This window comes from Carcharhinus amblyrhynchos, chromosome 5 (genome assembly GCF_965287045.1).
Source record: "Carcharhinus amblyrhynchos chromosome 5, sCarAmb.v2.hapA, whole genome shotgun sequence".
In the NCBI taxonomy this organism is placed as follows: domain Eukaryota; kingdom Metazoa; phylum Chordata; class Chondrichthyes; order Carcharhiniformes; family Carcharhinidae; genus Carcharhinus; species Carcharhinus amblyrhynchos.
In genome coordinates this window covers 7,588,014-7,608,798 of record NC_137328.1, presented here as the reverse complement: position 1 = coordinate 7,608,798, position 20,785 = coordinate 7,588,014, and the positions used below count along the sequence as shown (strand labels likewise).

At 45.1% G+C, this 20,785-nt stretch overlaps 1 protein-coding gene across 1 annotated transcript in view; it reads right to left on the bottom strand.

The window, feature by feature from the left end:
- hsdl2 (hydroxysteroid dehydrogenase like 2) overlaps nucleotides 1–20,785 on the bottom strand; it is a 124,953-nt gene that overhangs the window by 57,306 nt on the left and 46,862 nt on the right. Inside the window, exon 4 of the mRNA XM_080188431.1 lies at nucleotides 1,258–1,356. Coding sequence (XP_080044557.1) covers nucleotides 1,258–1,356 — 99 coding nt within the window. The remainder of the gene's footprint in view (nucleotides 1–1,257; nucleotides 1,357–20,785) is intronic.

The following is a 20,785-nucleotide window of genomic DNA, read 5'->3' as shown; positions in this document are numbered from 1 at the left end:
TCAAGAACTAAGTTTCAGCACTCATGTTGAGTATTAAACACAATTGAGTTCTCCTCAATGCCACAATTTAATCACTCCCAGTCTCTATAATACCGGTTATAAAATCATAGAATACCTATAGTGCAGAAGGAGGCCATTTAGCCCATCAAGTCTGCACCAACTCTCTGACAGAGCATCATAACCAAGCCCTATTCCTACATATCTATCCCATTAATCCCCTTAATTTACACATCTTGGGCCACTTAGAGGCAATTTAGCCTGGCCAATCCACCAAACCCACACACCTTTGGACAGTGGAAGGAAACCGGAGCAGCCGGAGGAAACCCATGCAGATACAGGGAGAACATGAAAACTCCATGCAGGCAGTGACCCAAGGCCGGAATTGAACCGGGTCCCTGGTGTTGTGAGGCAGCAGTGCTAACCACCACGCCACCATGCTGTCCCATCTTACATGCAGCTGTTGACACTTTGCGACCATGGCAGCATGTCAAGACGGAACATCACATCCCAAGTTACACCTTTGAACTCATGTTGAAAAAAAAGCTTTACCCTTCCACGATTCAGTTTACACGAATCAACATTTGTCACCCATCTACTCAAACTGATAGCCATTAAGCCCCCCTCTTCAAGATGGGGACTGGGAACATAATTAGAGCAGGCATTGACTATCCTGTCCCTTGACTCTGCTCTGACACTCCATCTGATCATGACTTCACTTCAACTTTGCTTTTCTGCACTTTCCCAATACTCCTCCGTTCCCTTAGTGTCTAAAAGCATATTTAAATCAACAAGCTTGAAAAGTAACTCTCCCCTCTCACCTATGTTATTCATCCTCCCGTTTGACCTTCACAAGTATCTGTACTTGGAACAGGTAGTTATAGAATACACATGTGTGTTTTGGAAACTCTGCCCCAGTGAGATGACTCTTGCTGAATGATGTCTACTTGCCAACTTCGCCCAGCCTAAGAACAAATCAGCTACCAGCTGATCAAATTACCACCCAGAACTGTAACGGCGCAGAAAGACACCATTCAGCCCATCGTGTTTGTACTGGCTCTCCAAATGAGCAATACTTAGTGCCATTCCCCTGCCTTTTCCCCGTACCCCTGCGCATCTAATACCCTCCTGAACGCCTCGATTGAACCCACCTCCGCCACACTTCCAGTGCATTCCACTCCACCCCCATCTTATCAGTGTCTCAGCTGCTCGCAGGTGAAAGCCATCACTCCGCCTCCATACCCTGGACAGTCACTGTACCTCCAAAGGTCTTTACTGCATTCTCCACCGCCTCGCTGATTTGCTCCTCATTTCGCACATCGACAACACAGGGCAAAGCCTTTCCGCCGGCAGCTTCAACTGAAAAGTGTGAAGAGAAAAAAAAAGTTAACAATGCCCGCAGACAAAAGAAAGAGACGCTCTATCTGCTTTCTTCACCCGGGCGGGATCGAGTGATAGCCACGTCCATCACAAAGGCTATTTTTCAGCCAAACAAAACAGAGAGACAAAGCTGCAAAGACAAAACACATTTGTCTGATTTCTAAAGCTGAGGTAGGTTGGCGTTGCTGACGAACAAGCCATTATGGGCCAGTCAACATACATCAGCTAACTGTATTGAGCCATTCACACAAATGTCACTGGCAGCACCTTCCTATTTAAACAGGCAGATGACATCGAGGCAATGAAAAGATCCTGTTTTATAGTTTGAATGACAAAAGGACAGCCTGTGAAGGGTTCAGCCTGAGTTAGAGGAGAAATACTGTATTAACGTCACCGAGCGAAAATGTATATTCGCTGTCAAATTCAGAGCGCATAACATGTCTATTTGGCTAGTTTGCAGGAATCACCCAGACGTGGGCTCACACTAAATAGGGGCATTTGTGTCATTTATCTAAGATTTACGGACCATTATCATCAGTAAACACTGGGGTAATTTATTTTCTTTATCTCTGACAGCCAATTAGAAGCAGCGACATCCGTAAACTTTAATAAGTGAACAATCTTAGCTACTCCTTGCTCTGGGGAGCACTCCCTGAAGTAAGCAACAAAAGGAAAGATTTGCATTTATATAGCAACCTTCACAACCCCAAAGCACTTTGTTATCAATGATGTACTTTTGAGCACAGTCACTGCTACAATGTAGGAAATGGTGACCAACTTGTGCACAGCAAGATCCCCTGATGTTGGCCGAAATGTAAACATTTGCAAGGACACTGAGGAGAAGTTTAAAGTTTATTTATGATCACAAGTCAGCTTACATTAACACTGCAATGAAGTTACTGTGAAAATCCCCTAGTCACCGCACTCCTGCACCAGTTCGGCCACACTGAGGGAGAATTTAGCACGGCTAATGCGCCGAATCAGCACGTCTTTCAGACTGTGGGAGGAAACTGGAGCACCTGGAGGAAATCCTCGCAGACATGGGGAGAACATGCAGACTCCACATAGACAGTAACTCCAGCCGAGAATCAAACCCCGGTGGCTGGCGCTGAGAGACAGCAGTGCTAATCACTGTGCCACCATGCCATGCACCTTTGAAATCACGGCATGGGGTTTTTTTAACGTTCACTTGAGGGAGCCTTTGGCTTAACAGTTCTTTTGACAGAAAGCATCTCCGGCAGTGCTGCGCTCCCTCAGTACTGCAATGTAGCATCAGCCTCAATTTCTGAGTGGGGATTGAACCCAGGGCCTCCTGATTCAGGGTGAATGTGCTGCACAGTGAGCTATGCCTGGTACAAAGCGCATGAATCTGCATTGTCAGTTTCTCACAAGGCAAGACCCTGGTTTCAGGAGCCTCTGTCTAGGCAGTTGGCACACTGAGACCAGATACTCACCGACAGAACAGGATGTGGAAAGCGGAAGGGAATCTAGTTCCAGAAATGTCATCCTAAAAGGGAGCAGAGGGGAAGAAAAGTAAAGGGAATGTTGGGTGGGGAACAGAAACCAAAACGTGCATAAGGAAAATTCAGATTCTATGAGAAAGGCAGGAGTGGGACACATATTGATGGGCTAGAATAAAAAGTGTGGGAGGATGCTGGAATGGGCTGAATGGTCTCTTTCTGTGCTGTAAATAATTTATAATTGTGATTACTGCCTATTTTATATATCCCAATGTGGATGTGACACTTAGCTTGTAAGCATGCCAACTATTTATTTACAAGAATTTTAAAGTCTCTCTGTAATCACAAAATGTCTGCACTCATGTAGCTCAGTTTCCAGTATGCTTCTTTGGTGTCTGCCTGCTTAGCTCAGAGTAAACACCCAAGCTCAAGCAATCAAGCAATCAAGCACAGTGAGCATAGGTCAGTTACCAGGCACACATAATCAAACACAGAACTTTGAAACAATTGAACACTGCAGTGATATAAGAGGCATAAGCCTGCCTCGAGACAATAAGAACCCCAACTTTTAGATCGAAGGTCCTGTAGTGGAACAATATCAAAAATGCTGGAAAATCTCAGCAGGTCTGACAGCATGTGTGGGGAGAGAATAGAGCCAATGTTTCAAGTCAAGATGACCTTTCAAGGCTCTATTATCTCCCCACAGATGCTGTCAGACCTGCTGAGATTTTCCAGCATTTTCTGTTTTTGTTTCATATTCCAGCATCTGCAATATTTTGCTTTTATTGACGTTATAGACTGTGCAGATATTGTGCACAAACCCAACATTTAGTTTTGGAGAGACTTGCAGAGAGGGCGTTGACATCAGTAGCAAGTGTCAGCGTGCATGTTTCTAATAGGTGTAATCAGAGGATGGAGGGCAGATGAAGAGGCAGTCACAATTTAGCAAAATGGACTGGTCTTGGGTCACTGGTACAGTGTACCAGCGGAAGGGGAGACCAAGAAGCTTAGGAAGGCGATAGCCTAAAGGTATTATTGCTGGACTATTAATCCAGAAACTCAGCTAATATTCTGGGGATCCCCCACGGCAGATGGTGGAATTTGAATTCAATGAAAAATGTCTGGAATTAAGAATCTACTGTTGACCATGAAACCATTGTCGATTATTGGAAAAACCCAACTGGTTCACTTATGTTCTTTAAGGAAGGAAATCTGCTGTCCTTACCCAGTCTGGCCTACATGTGACTCCAGAGCCACAGCAATGTGGTTGACTCTCAACTGCTCTTGGGATAGGCAATAAATGCTGGCCTAGCCAGCGATGTCCATATCCCCCGAATGAATAAAGAAACGATGCAAGAGGAATCAAAACTCAACAACTGAAGGAAAGAATGTGTAGAAGATTCTCCAGTTACCCCGGTACAAGGAATAATCACAAACAGGGCTTTGCGGAATCTCAAAGACCAGCAGCATGACAAGTCAAATCATTCGCCAATAAATGTCACCCCCAACAGGGAGTCACTGCTTTGCCTCCTGGCTGTTTTAGGTTTGCACAAACAACATTCAATGTTTGGAATTTTAAATCTCTTTGCCTGTGTTAATAGAATTTACTGTAAGTGGGAACAGAGTCTGCAGAAAGTTGTGGTCACATTAGTTCACAATTGGATGATCAATGACATTTTTACAAAACCAAAATGAGAACACAGAGCAGTCAGATTCCATTTGGAGAGAGAGAGAGAGAGAGAGGGGAATTGGGAGAGAGTCAAATTATACTCAGTGACTGCTGAGAGAATTGTAGAATTGATTTCCCTACTTGCATCCTATACAGTGTGTTATGCTGGCCACGAACGGTCAAAGGGGATCGTCGGCAGATCTCCCAGTGGGCTTAATGGAGCTCGAGCTTCATTATTGAGTCATAGAATCCCTACAGTGCAGAAGGAGGCCATTCAGCCCATTAAGTCTGCACCGACCACAATCCCACCCCAGGCCCTATCCAAACAACCACATGCATTTACCAGTAAATATATGTATTTACTAGTAAATATCCCTGATACTAAGGGGCAATTTAACATGGCCAATCCACTTGACCCGCACATCTTTGGACTGTGGAAGGAAACTGGAGCACGCGGGTGGTATTGGGGGGTGGGGGCTTGATGCACAGTGTGGAGGTTTGCCTGGGTAAGATGCTCTTGTTACAGCCTCGATGCAAAACCTGACAGGTTGAATGGCACCATAGGGATTCCACGGTTCCATAAATTTGAATTCCACCCGCTGCCTGCGCCCTCACGATGGGATTTGAAATCCATGTCCCCAGAGAACGAGGCAGGGTCTCTGGATTATTAGTCCAGTGACAATACCATTGTGCCACCATCTCCCTGCCAGGTCTATCTCCGGCTCCTGCAGGTTTTATTGTGTGCTGGTCTGACTGTTAAAGCCTTTCTTTGGAATGTGAAAGCAACTCGCATTTAGATGGTGTCACTGAAGTGGCAAAATATCCCAAGATGCTTCACAGGGAGATCTAACACGTGGCAGAGAAGGGGAAATTAAGTCAGGTGAACAAAAGCTTGGTCAAAGAGGTTGGCCAGGATTCTCAGTTCTAACGTGCGGGAAATGGGAGTAAATCCCCACCAGTTTTTTTAAGCTTGATTTCCAGAACGAATTGCCATCGCTCTGTGCATCACAGAGTATCTCAGCGTGATTCAGTGAAAATCAGGGGAAGAGGCCTATTCCCGCCCGAGAGGCAGATAAAAGCATGTGCTGATCTGTCAAAGCAGGAATCGGTGCACGTACAGTGCCTGCCTCCCCGTGCCCCTCCCCTTGTGCAGCAGTCTCCCGACCGCTGGCCTTTCCTGCAACCTTCCATCGCTGACCTTATGACCTCCCCCAACTCCCTACTGCTGGCCTCCCAGACCTCCCTGAGTCAGCCCCGATGTCCCCACCCCTACCCCCGCCCCCGGCCAGCTCCGATCTCCCTGACTGTCCCTGCCCACCCCCCACCTGTTCAAGTAGCGCAGCAGTCGGCAGAATTTGAAGGCAAATTATTTTACAATAATGTCGAGTAAAGTTGCATCATTTGAGGCCACTGATGTGAGATGGGTCTACCTGCTGCGCTACAATCAAATAACTGCAATCAAAAATCTGCCTAATTCCACCTTGACTATATTCAAGCCCAGCCTTCAGTGCTCTCCGGGGAAAAGGATTTCCAAAGATGACGGCCCCACTGATAGAAGAAAAGCCTCCTCATCTCCAATTTAAATAGAAGATCCCTTATTCTGAAACAGTGCCCCCAAATTCTGGATTCTCCCACAAATCTAAGATACAGCTGTATGTTGTCCAGAAACTTACCAATACAACACATGGAAGGGTGGAACATTGTAATACTTATCTGATAGATAACCATTAAACACATCATAAACTTTAGCATTTGCCCATTCCAATGGTGGGATAAGTCTTAATTATGGCCAGTTAACCTTTCTGAACCTGAAAATTTACTTTTATAAGTCTCATTCCTTCAGATTTGAATCATTGTTGGAGATTTTTCAAAAACATTTTTCTTCTAAATATTTTTCTTTTTGGCTTTTATTCTTCTTTCCCTTAATCCTATTTTCTGCACCCTCTCTTGATTTTACTTTCTCTTTGACTTGGCTTCAAATTAAACATTCTGCCATCTCCTGGTTTAGACTCTGTCCGTCTCAGTCAGGATTTTACCATTTGATTGGTTAAGACATGTCCCGTTGGCACAGGGCCCATACACCCTATAGAAAATGCCATACCCAAATGGTGTTTGAATCATTACCAAATTCCAGTGCAAAAGGAAGTCTGTGGGGACAAGTGTAACCACTCTTTACTTGCGACTGACTGTAAGCTCTGGACCAATGACTCTTTGCTGGGATCCAGCTTTTACAGACATCCATGATCTTCCAGTAACCTTGCCACAGAAAAATAATCACTGGAAAATAAGGCAGCATAATCAAGGACCCCAAGTATCCCGGGTCATAGAAAGCATTCTTTCTGGTCGTATCACAGCTTGGTATGGCTCCTGCTCTGCCCAAGACCACAAGAAACTGCAAAAGGTCATGAATGTAGCCCAATCCATCACACAAACCAGCCTCCCATCTATTGACTTTGTCTACACTTCCCGCTGCCTCTGCAAAGCAGCCAACATCATTAAGAATGCCACACATCTCAGACATACTTTCTTCCACTTTCTTCTTTATGTGCATAGCATGCAAGAAACAATTCTTTTCATTGTATGTTAACACATGTGGCAATAATAAATCAAATTAAAAAAAAAACTCTCCCACTTTCTTTCATCGGGAAAAAGTCACAGAAGTCTGAGGTCACGTACCAACCGGCTCAAGAACAGCTTCTTCCCTGCTGCTGAGAAGCTTTTGAATGGACCTACCTTATATTAAGTCGACCTTTCTCTGCACCCTAGCTATGACTATAATACTACATATTCCACTCTTTCCTTTCCTTTTCTGTGAATGGTATGCTTTGTCTGTGTAGTGTACAAGAAACAATACTTTTCACTATATACCAATACATGTGATAATAATAAATCAAATCAAAAGCAGCTAATAAGTGTACAATTTCTAAAGGACACTGATGAGTAAATCATCAATATTAACATAAAAGTAAATTTTCAGAGTCAGAGAGGTTTTCCAGCCGTAATTAAGATTTAGCACACCATTAAAAATAAGCGAACCCTAACTTTTGTGGTATGTTTAATGGTTATGGATTAGGTAAGTATCACAACTTCAAACCCTTCCATATGTTTTATCGTGACTCTCAGGACAAGATTTTGGAGGACAGCACAACAAAGAATCCACCAGTCCTCATTGGACTTCCAGCCGGTTTCTCCGTATAGGGATCAGCATTGGGAAGAGAACTCCTAATCAACACTTCACTTCATAACCTCAGGGCCGGACAGTCTAATTGTAGCGCTCACTGGGGGCTAGCAGAAAATACCAGATCAAGGCTAATGCAGGGAACGGACCAGGGGAGGCACGGTGACAGAGTGGTTACCACTGCTGCCTCACAATGTCAGGGTCCCGAGTTCAATTGCGGCCTTGGGTCACTGTCTGTGTGGAGTCTGCATGTTCTCCCACAGTCTGCGTGGGTTTCCTCCAGGTGCTCCAGTTTCCTCCCACACTCCAAAGATTAGGTGCATTGGCTGTGCTAAATTGCACTTTAGAGTCGGGGGACAAGCAGGGTAAATAGGTGGGGTTACGGGATAGGACCTGAGTGGGATTGTTGTCGGTGCAGCCTCAACGGGCTGAATGGCCTCCTTCTGCAGTGTAGGGATTCTGTGACATCAGAACAACACTGATTAGGTGCCAGCCTTGAGTGTCCAGGGTACTTTCAGGCTAAAATCATATTGGGAGTCTAAATAATAAATTTTACAAAATGCTTTGTCTGGTTTATTAATTATATTCTCCAAAATATGACGTTTAAATAATACATTTGTGACTAAAAATAGTGGCTGTGGACAAATCGAGACAGCTAACAAACAGTAACCCAAATTCAACCAAATCACAGATACAGATCCACAGTGCAACCTTTGCAAATATTAATTAGGAGCCTATTCAAATATTGAAACGGGAACTGATTAATTTTCGTGGTTAAACATGTGTTTGAGCTGCCAATGAGTTGGCATACATCATCTGGTCATTGGTATCCTAGTAACTAGGAGCTAAAAATACACCTCAGCTTCCATGCTGATCCAAAGAGAAAGCATAAACTACCTGACCCATTCAGGCTCGCTTGAACACAAGACAAGAAAATTGGCTAGCGTTCCTGTCTATTACAAAGGTTCCAATTCCAAGCTGATGGCTCTAGCAACAGGGGCTGTCATGAAAGGCACCTCCTGCAACATGTGGGACACCTGTCAAGGGCTGAATGCAAACCTGCACTGCTTTACAGCATCAAAAGGAAAATACCAGATCAAGTCAAATGCAGGGAATGAACCAGGGGCAGCACAGTAGCATTTTGGTTAGCACTGCTGCCTCACAGCTCTAGGGACCCAGGTTCAATTCCGGCCTTGGGTCACTGCCTGTGTGGAGTTTGCGCGTTCTCCCCATGTCTGCATGGGTTTCCTCCAGGTGCTCCGGTTTATGCCCTCACTCCGAAAGGTTAGGTGGATTGGCCATGATAAATTATCCCTTAGAGTCCCAAGAGGTGTAGGATAGATGGATTAGCCATGGTAAACGTGTGGGGTTAAGGGGATTATAGTCATGATGTGGAGATGCTGGCGTTGGACTGGGGCAAACACAGTAAGAAGTCTGACAACACCAGGTTTAAGTCCGACCAATTTATTTGATAGTAAACTCACAAGCTTTCGAGGTGACGAAGAGGAGAACCTTGAAAACTTGTGAGTTTACTATCAAATAGATCGGTTGGACTTAAACCTGGTGTTGTCAGACTTCTTACTGTGTTAAGGGGATTAGGTGGGGAGAGGGCCTGGGTAAGATGCAGGCTCGATGGACCGACTGGCCTCTTCTGCACTGTAGGGATTCTATAATTCTGAGATTTAAAATAAAATACGTGCAAATCTCGGTTACACAAGGGATGTGGTACACTTCTAGTAGATGGCCATTCATCCCATAACGTCAATGCTGGTCGCCTGCTCTTGCTCTGCATCCTTGCAACTTTTACTTCCTCAAGTATTTATCCAATTGCTTTTTGAAAGCTACCATTGAATCAGTGTCCAGCATCCATTCAGGCAGTGCATTCCAAACCCCAACCAACGGTTCCACTAAAGAGTTTTTCCCCATGCTGCCAGTGGTTAAATTTATCGATCAACCTCAACTGTTGCCTCTGGCTAACAATCCTTCAGCCATTGGGAACAGTATAAAATAGAAATGTAGAAACAAGGAGCAGGAGTAGGCCATTCAGTTCCTCCATCACTGTCCCCCTTCCACTTTTACTAAGAATTTGTCCACCTCTGCATTAAAAATGTTCAATCACTCTAATTTCTCTTCCCTAACTCCACCTGAATGCTGCATGACTCCAAACACCACGATTAAATCTCCTCGTGGACTTCACTGCTCCAAGGAGAACAGCCCCAGCTTCTCCAATCTGTGTGGGTGTAAGCTCTGGAATCATTTACAAATAATTCCATAGATAAAGGCAAAATACTGAAGATGCTGGAATCTGAAACAAAACCAGAAAATGCTGGAGAAATTTAGCAGGTCTGACAGCATCTGTGGGGAGAAATTAGAGCCAACATTTCGAGTCTCGATGACCCTTTGTCAGAGCTGTGAGGGTAGGGGGAGGGGGTGGCATTAAATGGACAAAGGAAATGTAAATGGTTGTGATGAAGGCTGAGAAAGGCCCTAAAAGTTTCCATTGAGTGGCTGGAATGTGTGAATGGTAGAATCGAGGCACAGATGGTTAAGGGACTACATGAGGAATATGGCAGTCGCCCTGAAGAGGGTGTGGGGGGAGAAGGGGAAGGGGTGGGAGTTGGAGACAAGAAGGAGAGCAAGATTTGAGAAAGGATGAAAAGTGATAAAAATGGCTCTTCGATAACCTTCCGAGGCCACGTCCGGAGTACTGTGTACAATTTTGGTCCCCTTACTTGAGAAGGGATATACTGGCACAAGAGGGGGTACACAGGAGATTCATTAGGTTGATTCGCGAGTTAAAAGGGTTGGCTTAAGAGGGGAGACTGCATAGGCTCAGGCAATGCTCATTGGAATTCAGAAGAATGAAGGGAAGTCTTACAGAAACGTAAGAGATTATGAATAGATGAATGTAAGCAGGGAGGCTGTTTCCACTGGCGGGTGAAACTAGAACTAGGGGGCTAGCCTCAAAATGAGAGCAAATTCTTCACCCAAAGGGTTGTGAATCTGTGGAATTTCCTGCTCAGTGAAGTGATTGAGGCTACCTAGTTGAATGGAAAGGAAATTTTTGAACAGTAAAGGAATTAAGTGTTATGCTGAGCAGGCGGGTAAGTGAAGCTGAGTTCTCAAAAAGATCAGCCATGATCTTATTGAATGGTGGAGCCAGACGGCCCACTCCTACTCCTAGTTCTTATGTTCTTCCCAACCTTTCTGAAATGAGTGTCCAGCCCTGGGCAGCCGCCAGCGGGGACCAAACTGGTGCTTTATGTGGGTTCAATCAAGGATTTCGTACTCCTATATAAAGCCCTGGATTCCATTTGCTGGATTAATGGCCTCAAAGATTCGTGCAAAAACAACCCTGGCTCTCTCATTTCTTGCATTTGCTTTGAAATTATACCATTTAGCCAGAATTATTTCTCATCTTCCAAGCAAAACGCATCATCACATACTCCTCTCCATTGAATTTCACCCGCCCACGGCCTCCTGAAGTCAATTATCTCTTCACTGACTTCTACACTTCTGGGTTCCGTGTCATCTGCAACTTTCACGATGTGACTCGGTTATCCCTCTTCCTAATCACTCATGTGCAGTAAGATCCCACCAGCCTCTCGTGGGTGTTACGTCCCAACAAAATCCCAAACCAATGAACGTACTTCTTGGTGGGAGCCAGTCAGGTAGATTTATAGAATCCTTCAATGCAGAAGGAGGACATTCAACCCATTGTGTCTGTACTGACCACAATCCTACCAAGCCCTATCCCATGCATTTATCCTAGCTAGTCCCTCTGACACTAGGGTCAATTAGCATGGCCAATCAACCTAACTCGCACATCTTTGGACTGAGGGGGGAAACCAGAGCACCTGGAGGAAACCCATGCAGACACGGGAAGAATGTGCAGCCCCCACACAGACAGTGACCCGAACCGGGAATCGAACCGGGTGTCTGGCGCTGTGAGGCAGCAGTACTAAACACTTTGCCACTGTGGTAGGATCCAGCGTAAGATTTTGCATGTGTCAATGGTGAAGGAAATAAGAACTTTGTTTTTAATAAATTCAGTGAGAAAGTTATTGTAGGAATTTCTTATTAAACGTAAATTAAAAGAATGTAAAATCTATCACACTGATAGTCTGAAAGATGTGCTGGTTAGGTGTTGTGGCTATGCTAAATTCTCCCTGTGTACACAAACAGGTGCCAGAGTGTGGCAACTAGGGGATTTTCACAGCCTACTTGTGAGACTAATAAATCAACTTTTAAAAAAAAATTACATTGAGTGTGGAGGTGGACTGCGATCAGAAATTAAAATGCAGCAACAAGGAACACTCATGTGATTACTGATTTGATTTATTACTGTCACACGTATTGGGATTTGTGAGAAGTATTGTTTCTTGTGCTCTAGACAAAGCATACCATTCATAGAGTACATGGGGGAGATGGAAACGAGATGGTGCAGAATATAGTATTATGGTCATAACAATATCAGTGAGTTTAAGAGAGTGAGAGTTAAGTTTTAAAAGCTTAGAATGAGAGTAAAGATAGAATTAGCGGGTATGCTGGGGACAGCTCGTAAGATGTAGCCGCGTTCCAGTGCCATCTTGAATCTTTTTTTGTAAACAGCGGCAGAGAATGCACGCTCGACAGCACGGACATCTTCCTTTTTTCAAACTTCATTTAGATAGCGTTCTTTTCGCATTCTCAAAAATAGGCTTCTATTTTTAGTTTTTAAAATCATGGACAAGTCGACATCTGGGCCCCACAGTGGATGTGAACCAGCATACAAAGACCTTTGCGCAGATTCATAAAAGAGGAAGTCACCAACTTTACTCTGCATCATGATAACTGGAATCTGAAAAACGTCCATTTGCCACAAGTCTGTTTTCCAGTTTAGTCAATTTTCAAGTTCATTTTTACTGCCACGGTAGGCATATATTGACATTGCAATGAAGTCACTGTGAAAATCCCCTCGTCACCACACTCTGGTGCCTGTTTGGGGACACTGAGGAAGAATTTAGCACGGCCAAAGCACCTAACCAGCACGTCTTTCAGGCTGTGGGAGGAAACCGGAGCACCCAGAGGAAATCCACGCAGACACAGGGAAAACGTGATGACTCCACACAGACAATGACCTGAGCCGGGAATCAAACCCGTTCACTGGCTGTGAAGCCGCAGTGCTGACCACTATAGTGTCTAAAGATGCTTACGTTTGGGGGATTAGCAGGATAAATGCACAGGGTTATGGGGATCGAACAGGGGCAGGGGGGGCGGTTGTTGGTATGTTCTTTAGAGGGTTGGTGCAGACTTAATGGGCCGAATGGTCCCCTTCTGAACTGTGGGGATTCTATGGTTCTATGATCTTGATGCCAGACTCAGTTAAGTGTGACCTTGATGCCAAGGACAATCACTCTCTTATAGTGCCTTCACTGTAATAGAACAGCCCTCAACACTTCAAACAAAACTGCACATCGAGTCACATAAGGAGGTATTAGGGCAGAAAGGTCACAAGAGGTGGTTTTAAATGGTGTTCTAAAATGAGAAGGGAGAGGTAAAGTGGCAGAGAGAGTTAGGGATGGAATCATGGAGCTCAGGACCTCATCAGCTGATGTCACAGCTCTCAGTGATGGAGCGATGGGGAGTGCAACAGATCAGGAGTGGAGGAACACAAAGATTGCAGGAGATCATAGAATCATTAAATCCCTACATTGCAGAAGGCCATTCTGTCCATCGAGCCTGCGCCGACAACAATCCCATCCAGGCCCTTTCCCCATAACTCCATGCATTTACCCTAGGTAGTCTCCCTGACACTAAGAGGCAATGTGGCATGGCCAATCCACTTAACCTGTGCATCTTTGAGTGTGGGAGGAAACTGCAGCACCCGGAGGAATCCCACGCAGGCACAGGGAGAACATGCAAACTCCTTACAGGCAGTGACCCAAGCTGGGGATTGAACCTGGGTCCCTGGCACTGTGAGGCAGCAGTACTAACAAATGTGCCACCCAAAGATTGCAGAAGATCTTAAAAATCACTGAATCCCTACAGTGCAGAAGGAAGCCTTTCAACCCGTCGAGTCTCCACTGACAACGGTCCCACCCAGACCCTATGGTTGCAACTCCACGTATTTACCCTGCTAACAGGAAGCATGGCCAATCCAGCTAACCAACACATCTTTGGACTCTGGGGGGAAATCCCATGCAGATACAGGAAGAAGGTGCAGATTCCGCACGGACAGTGACCCAAGACTGGAACTGAACCTGCGTTCCTGGCGCTGAGAGACAGCGGTGTTAATCACTGTGCCACTTTGCTGCCCAAAACTGTGGGGTTAAACAGCTCGGGAGCAGCAAGGTCCGCGGAGGGATTGGCCTAAAAGTATGAGAATTTTTAATAAGCAAGCCAGTTTTACAGACTCCCTACAGTTACCGAGAAGGAATTCCTGACATCTCATCAATCTTCTGATTGTTTCTCTAGGTTTCCTCACTCTGTTCACAGCTGGAGGCTAAGTGGAATAAAACAGCATTGCTGACGTACAGTTTCAGCAGATTAACTTGCCAAACCAGTTCCTTCCTTGTGTTTGTGAAAGGTGTGTTTTGTTTCCACATGGCCTCTCTCTCTCTCCCTCTCTCACTTTCCTTCCGGGTGTAGTGTACAATTCTTTCATTCCTGAAGATCAGTTTGTTCAGTTTCCATTCCGCCAAAAACACTCTCTTCCTGAGAAAGACTGGGGGAGGGAGGGAATGTGGAAAAGATTAACCAAAGAGGAAAACGCAAATATCTTGACCTTACAGCAATGTAGCAAAATTTGTACAGCAAATGTAACAGAAATGTCAGAAAGACAAGAAAATAGAACAAATTTTTAGAAAAACAGGAAGAACAAGCCAAAAAAGAAGCAACACCCAAAGATAAAATAGCCAGCTATAAATAGTCCAAAACTGCTTTCGGCAGAAATCTAGGGCGAGATTCTTTGATTTGATTTATTATTGTCACAAGGATTGGTATACAGTGAAAAGAATTGTTTCTTGTATGCTATACTAACAAGACATACCATACACTGAGAAGGAAAGGAGAGAGTGCAGAATGTAGTGTTACAGTTATAGCCAGGGGGGTAGAGAAAGATCAACTTAGTGCGAGGTAGGTCCATTCAGAAGTCTGACGGCATCAGGGAAGAAGCTGTTCCTGAGTCGTCTGGTGCGTGACCTCAGACTTTTGTATCTTCTTCCCCGACAGGCCGGGACGCATGAGGTCTTTAATTATGCTGGCTGCTTTTCTGATGCAGCAGGAAGTGCAGACAGTGCCAACGTGTTTCCCACTGGCGGGAGGCGGCGTGTTGCTTGCTGGCGGCGGGAAACCCACAGGCGGAGGTGGGCTGACGACAGGACTGGAGAATCCCACCAGTGTGAACGGCCAGAGAATTCCGGACCTAACCATGGTGACTTACGGATTCTGTGCCTTCAAATACATTTTTAATTGACTGAATTGAGAGGGTATATAAAATGTAACAGTATGTCTTCTGGCGCAGTGGACAGTGATAGTGCTCCTGCCTCTAAGCCCAAATCTTCCAGTTCAAGTCTCACTCCAGGACCTAATGGTCAAGGAAGGAGTTTTTATAATGTGGCCAAACAGGTTGAGTATCAACTTGTATATCCTTCCAAACACGCCAACGATAGCAAGAATGGGAGAGATTCTGGGCCAGCCGTGTCACGGAAAGAAATTGGAGCCTCCACCATCACTGTCCAGAGGCTCCAAGCTACAACACGCATGTAAAACAGCACATCGCCACAGCAACCCAAGTGAACTGTGACACACATTGCCACCACCAGAAAAATGTGATACTCAAAATGTTGCGCATGCGACACTTTTACTGACAGAGAAATCTACAGAAAGATTGCTCCATTGTTGTGACTGGAACAGCAGGTTCTCAGGTGCATAGGCTGGGTTAAATTCTTCCTCAGTGTACCCAAATAGGCACTGGACTGTGGCCACTAGGGGATTTTCACAGTAACTTCATTGCAGTGTTAATGTAAGCCTACTCGTGACTAATAAATAAACTTTAAGTTTTCTGTGCACAGAGATTCGAATGATAAAGTTGGCAGTTAGTTGCCAGAAGTTTGCGTTCCGGCCAATATTTACTCCTTAACCAGCATCACGAACACAGACGCAGACATTCTGGTCATTGTCTTGTTGCTGTTTGTGGGAGCTTGCTGTGCACAAATTGGGTGCCATGAATCTGACATGACATGCTAACTATACTTCAGACAATACCTGATTGGTTATACTGGGCTTTGGGAGGTCCTGTCAGATACTACCTTAACCTTAGTTCCTCTAACTTAGCCAGTGATTTAACTGCCAACTCTGGCTGCATCACTGACTTCACAGTCGATGCTCAAACCAGAGTACCATGGCAAAGGCAGTTCAGCAAATCATTTGCCAGGCAAATCCTGATGCCCACAGGAGATGACTGCAAATTATGAAATGCACCACTGCAACAGGAACCTTGAATATGATGGGGTGGCATGGTAGCACGGTGGCCAGCATTGCTGCCTGACAGTGTCAGGGACTCGGGTTCGATTTCCAGCTTGGATCACTGTCTGCATGTTTTCCCCATATCTGCGTGGGTTTCCTCCGGGGGCTCCAGTTTTCTCCCACAGTCCAAAGATGTGCAGGTTGGGTGGATTGGCCATGCTAAATTGTTCCTTAGTGTCAGGGCGACTAGCAGGGTGAATACATGGGGCAAGAAGGACAGGGTCTGGATGGGATTGTTGTTGGTGGGCCAAAGGGCCTCGTTCTGCACTGTAGGGATTCTAAGCTTCTGTGAAATTGATTGTCACAAGGATGGAAATATCTGTCAGAACAGACAAAAGATGAATCAGTCTCTATTCGATAGATATCCTCATTGAAAACCGGAAAGGCATTTAACTCAACATGAATTCAAAACTGACATACTTGCTTTTTTGATGTGAAACTTTCTCACGTGTTCATTTTGTCCCTCAATTCCTACTTGGGCTTCCCTCGTAAGATGTGGAGATGCCAGCGTTGGACTTGGGCGAACACAGTAAAAATTCTCACAACACCAGGTTAAAATCCAACAGGTTTATTTGGTAGTATTGCGCTACTGTTGGACTTTAACTTGATGTCCTAAGACTTCTTACTGTATTTTCCCTTGCAAGGCCAGCATTTATTGTCAATCCTTAACCTCCTTCAGTGTTACCCTTTGCAGACCCGTTGCAGTGCCTGTGGTGATGGTATGTTCGCAGTGTTGTTAGGGAACAAGTTCCGGGATTTTGACCCAGTGACATTGAAGGATGATATTATATGTAAACATTGGAATGGCGTACAGCTTGGGTGAGGAAATTGAAAGGGTTCATGTTCCCATGCATCTGCTGCCTATGTTCCAAGTGGTAGGAGTTTGGGAGGTACGTTTAAATGTGCTGAGTATTCATGGTTTTGTAGTTAGATTGTAACATGTGTACATAACACCAATACTGCTGCACATAATAACGCTTCAAACTCTTGACATGGATCAAACAATTGGCACAGTGGTTAGCACTAATGCCTCACAGTGCCAGGGACCTGGAATTGATTCTCGGCTTGGCTCACTGTCTGTGTGGAGTTTGCACGTTCTCCCTGTGACTGCATGGGTTTTCTCTGGGTGCTCCGGTTTCCTCTTACTCCAAAGATGTGCGGGTTAAATGGATTGGCTATGCCAAATTGACTCTTGGTGTCAGAGGGACTAGCAGGATAAATACATGGGGCTATGGGGATAGGGCCTGAATGGGATTGTGGTTGGAGAATACTCAGTGGACTAAATGATCTCCTTCTGCACTGTGAGATTCTATGATTAGTCCAACAGACCAATTATGGTCAAGAAAGAAAAGATTGAGGGACTTGTACTGAAATGTCATTCTATCATTTCAGAAATGCCCCACAGTGTTTCAGATGTAATAAAGTGACCTGGATCATCAGATTTATGACCCAAGATATGTGGCAGGACCTCATGTTTTTAAAGTTTCTTTATTATGCTAACCTTCATGGGAATTGCTAGGAAGCTTGAACTTCCAATGGGCAATTTTCCTGTTCCATGGCAACCTCCAGCAAAATCTCTGAATCTGTGTTAAATTAGAAACATAGTAACATGGAAAAACTACAGCACAATACAGGCCCTTCGACCCACAAAGTTGTGCTAAACATGTCCCCACCTTAGACATTACTAGGCTTACCTATAAACCTCTATCTTACTAAGTTCCATGTACTTATCTAAAAGTGTCTTAAAAGACCCTATCAATCCGCCTCCACCACCATTGCCGGCAGCCCATTCCACACATCCACCACTCTCTGAATGAAAAACTTACCCCTGACATCTCCTCTGTACCCAATCCCCAGCACCTTAAACCTGTGCCCTCTTGTGGCAACCATTTCAGCCCTGGGAAAAAGCCTCTGACTATCCACTCGATCAATACCTCTCAACATCTTATGCACCTCTATCAGGTCACCCCTCATCCTTCATCTCTCCAAGGAGAAAAGCCCGAGCTCCCTCAATCTATCCTCATAAGGCATGCTCCCCAATCCAGGCAACATCCTTGTGGAGACTTTGGACAGTTCCATGGGACTTACCTGAAAGGTTATATATGTTAGATAGAAAAATCCTAGTCTAACCTGGGCAACTGCAGAACTACACTCCTAACCCCACTCCAATCATTCCCATTGATTGCCCCAGAAACCCGTTCAACCCCGTGACTATGCCTCCTTGACTAGCATCGTGGCCAAACTCTGATGCACTTTCCCTTCTACTCCCAACCCAACTATCCCTCCCACTCCTTCCCCCTGACCCAGACTCCTCCCAACCACACCCATGACCAACCCCTTGACTTGAGCAGCCATCTTGACCAAACCAGGTTTAATTCCCAATCCACCTGCACAATCTCTAACATTCACATCGGACTATCAGTTTAAATTGCTTTGAGTGAGGCTGGCCTGAATAAGAGAACATCTTGCTCCTCTTAAAGATATTTAGCATTCTCTGAACAACAGGAATTGGTACACTGGGACTCTGAATTCACATTCCATCCAGGTTTTCAAGCTCCATAATGATCAGACAGAACACCGTTCCTTCACTTGTCAAAGTCTGACAAACAAGAGCAAACACTTCCATAAATAATTCACATGGGCCCCGAGACACAACATTCCTCATCTTCAGCAAACAAACATGAAGACATTTATTCATAATGGACAATTGTTTAAGCTCAATCAAATACTTCTGTAACTTGCCAATGACAGGCAACATGATGGCACTGTGGTTAGCACTGCTGCTTCACAGCGCCAGGGACCTGGGTTCAATTCCCGATTTGGGTCACTATCTATCTGTGTGGAGTTTGCACATTCTCCCTGTGTCTGCATGGGTTTTCTCCAGGTGCTTCGGTTTCCTCCCACAGTCTGAAAGAAAAGCGAGTTAGGTGGATTGGCCATGCTAAATCGCCCCTTAGTATCAGGGGGCCTAGCTAGTGTAAATGCATGGGGCCTAGGATGGATTGTGGACACTGCAGACTCGATGGACCAAATGACCTCCTTTTCCACTGTAGGATTCTAGGATTCTATGACAGACGGAGGACTAAATGCTTAATTATCCAAATGATTCTACCATGCATTGTGGCATGGTGGCACAGTGGCTAGCACTGAGGCCTCACAGCACCAGGGACCCGGGGTCAATTCCAGCCTCGGGTAACTATCTTGTTGCGTTTGCACATTTTCCTCATGTCGTCATGGGTTTATCCCGGGTGCTCCGGTTTCCTTCCACAGTCCATTGATGTGTGGGTTAGGCTGATTGACCATGATAAATTGACCCTTATTATCAGAGGGCTTAGCCAGATAAACACGTGTGGTAACGGGAATAGGGTCTGGATGGGATTGTGGTCAGCGCAGACTCGATGAGCCAAATCATAGAGACCCTACAGTGCAGAAAGAAGCCATTTGGCCCATCGAGTCTGCACTGACCACAATCCTACCCAGACCCCACCCCCATATCCCTAAATATTTACCCACTAATCCCTCTAACCAACACATTTCATGACACTAAGTGGCAATTTTTTAGCATAGCCAATCAACCTAACCCGCACACCTTTGGACTGTGGGAGGAAACCGGAGCACCTGGAGGAAACACATGCAGACATGAGGAGAACGCGCAAACTTCACACAGTGACCCAAGCCGGGAATCGAACCCAGATCCCTGGAGCTGTGAAGCAGCAGTGCTAACCACTGTACTACTGTGGCGCCTCCTTCGGTACACTAGGGATTCTATGATTCAATGATTCTAAAATAATTCATAAAGACTTTGCTGTGACTCGCACAAGGTTGCAGTTCAAAATTCCGCAACAGAAACTGGAGCGCAAAATCTAGCTTGGCATTCCATAGTAGAACTGACGGAGTGCTGCATTGTCAGCAATGCCATTGTCAAATATCTTTCTGCTTTCTCAGGAAGAGATAAAGTATCCCATTTCAAAGAGGAGCAGGGAAGACTAAAGAAATTTGGCGTGTCAGCTACAACTCTCACCAACTTTTACAGATGCATCATAGAAAGTCTTCATTCTAACTGGACCACAGCTTGGTATGGGCTCCTGCTCTGCCCAAGACTGCAAGGAACTACAAAAGGTCGTGAATGTAGCCCAATCCATTACACAAACCACCCTCCCATCTATTGACTCCTGTTGCCTTGGAAGCAGCCAGCATAAATAAGGACCCCACGCACCCCGGACATTCTCTCTTCCACCTTCTTCTGTCGGGAAAAAAATACAAAAGTCTGAGGTCATGTGCCAACTGACTCAAGAACAGCTTCTTCCCTGCTGCCATCAGACTTTTGAATGGACCTACCTCACGTTAAGTTGATCATTCTCTACACCCTAGCTGAGACTGTAACACTGTGTTCTGCATGCTCTCGTTTTCTTCTCTATGAACGGTATGCTTTGTCTGTATAGCATGCAAGAAACAATACTTTTCACTGTATGTTAATACATGTGACAATCATAAATCAAATCAAGGCTTTCCTCTAATCAATATTTATCCCTCAGTCAACATCACAAAAAAAAATCAAAACATCTAATCATCACGTTTCTATTATTGGGAGCT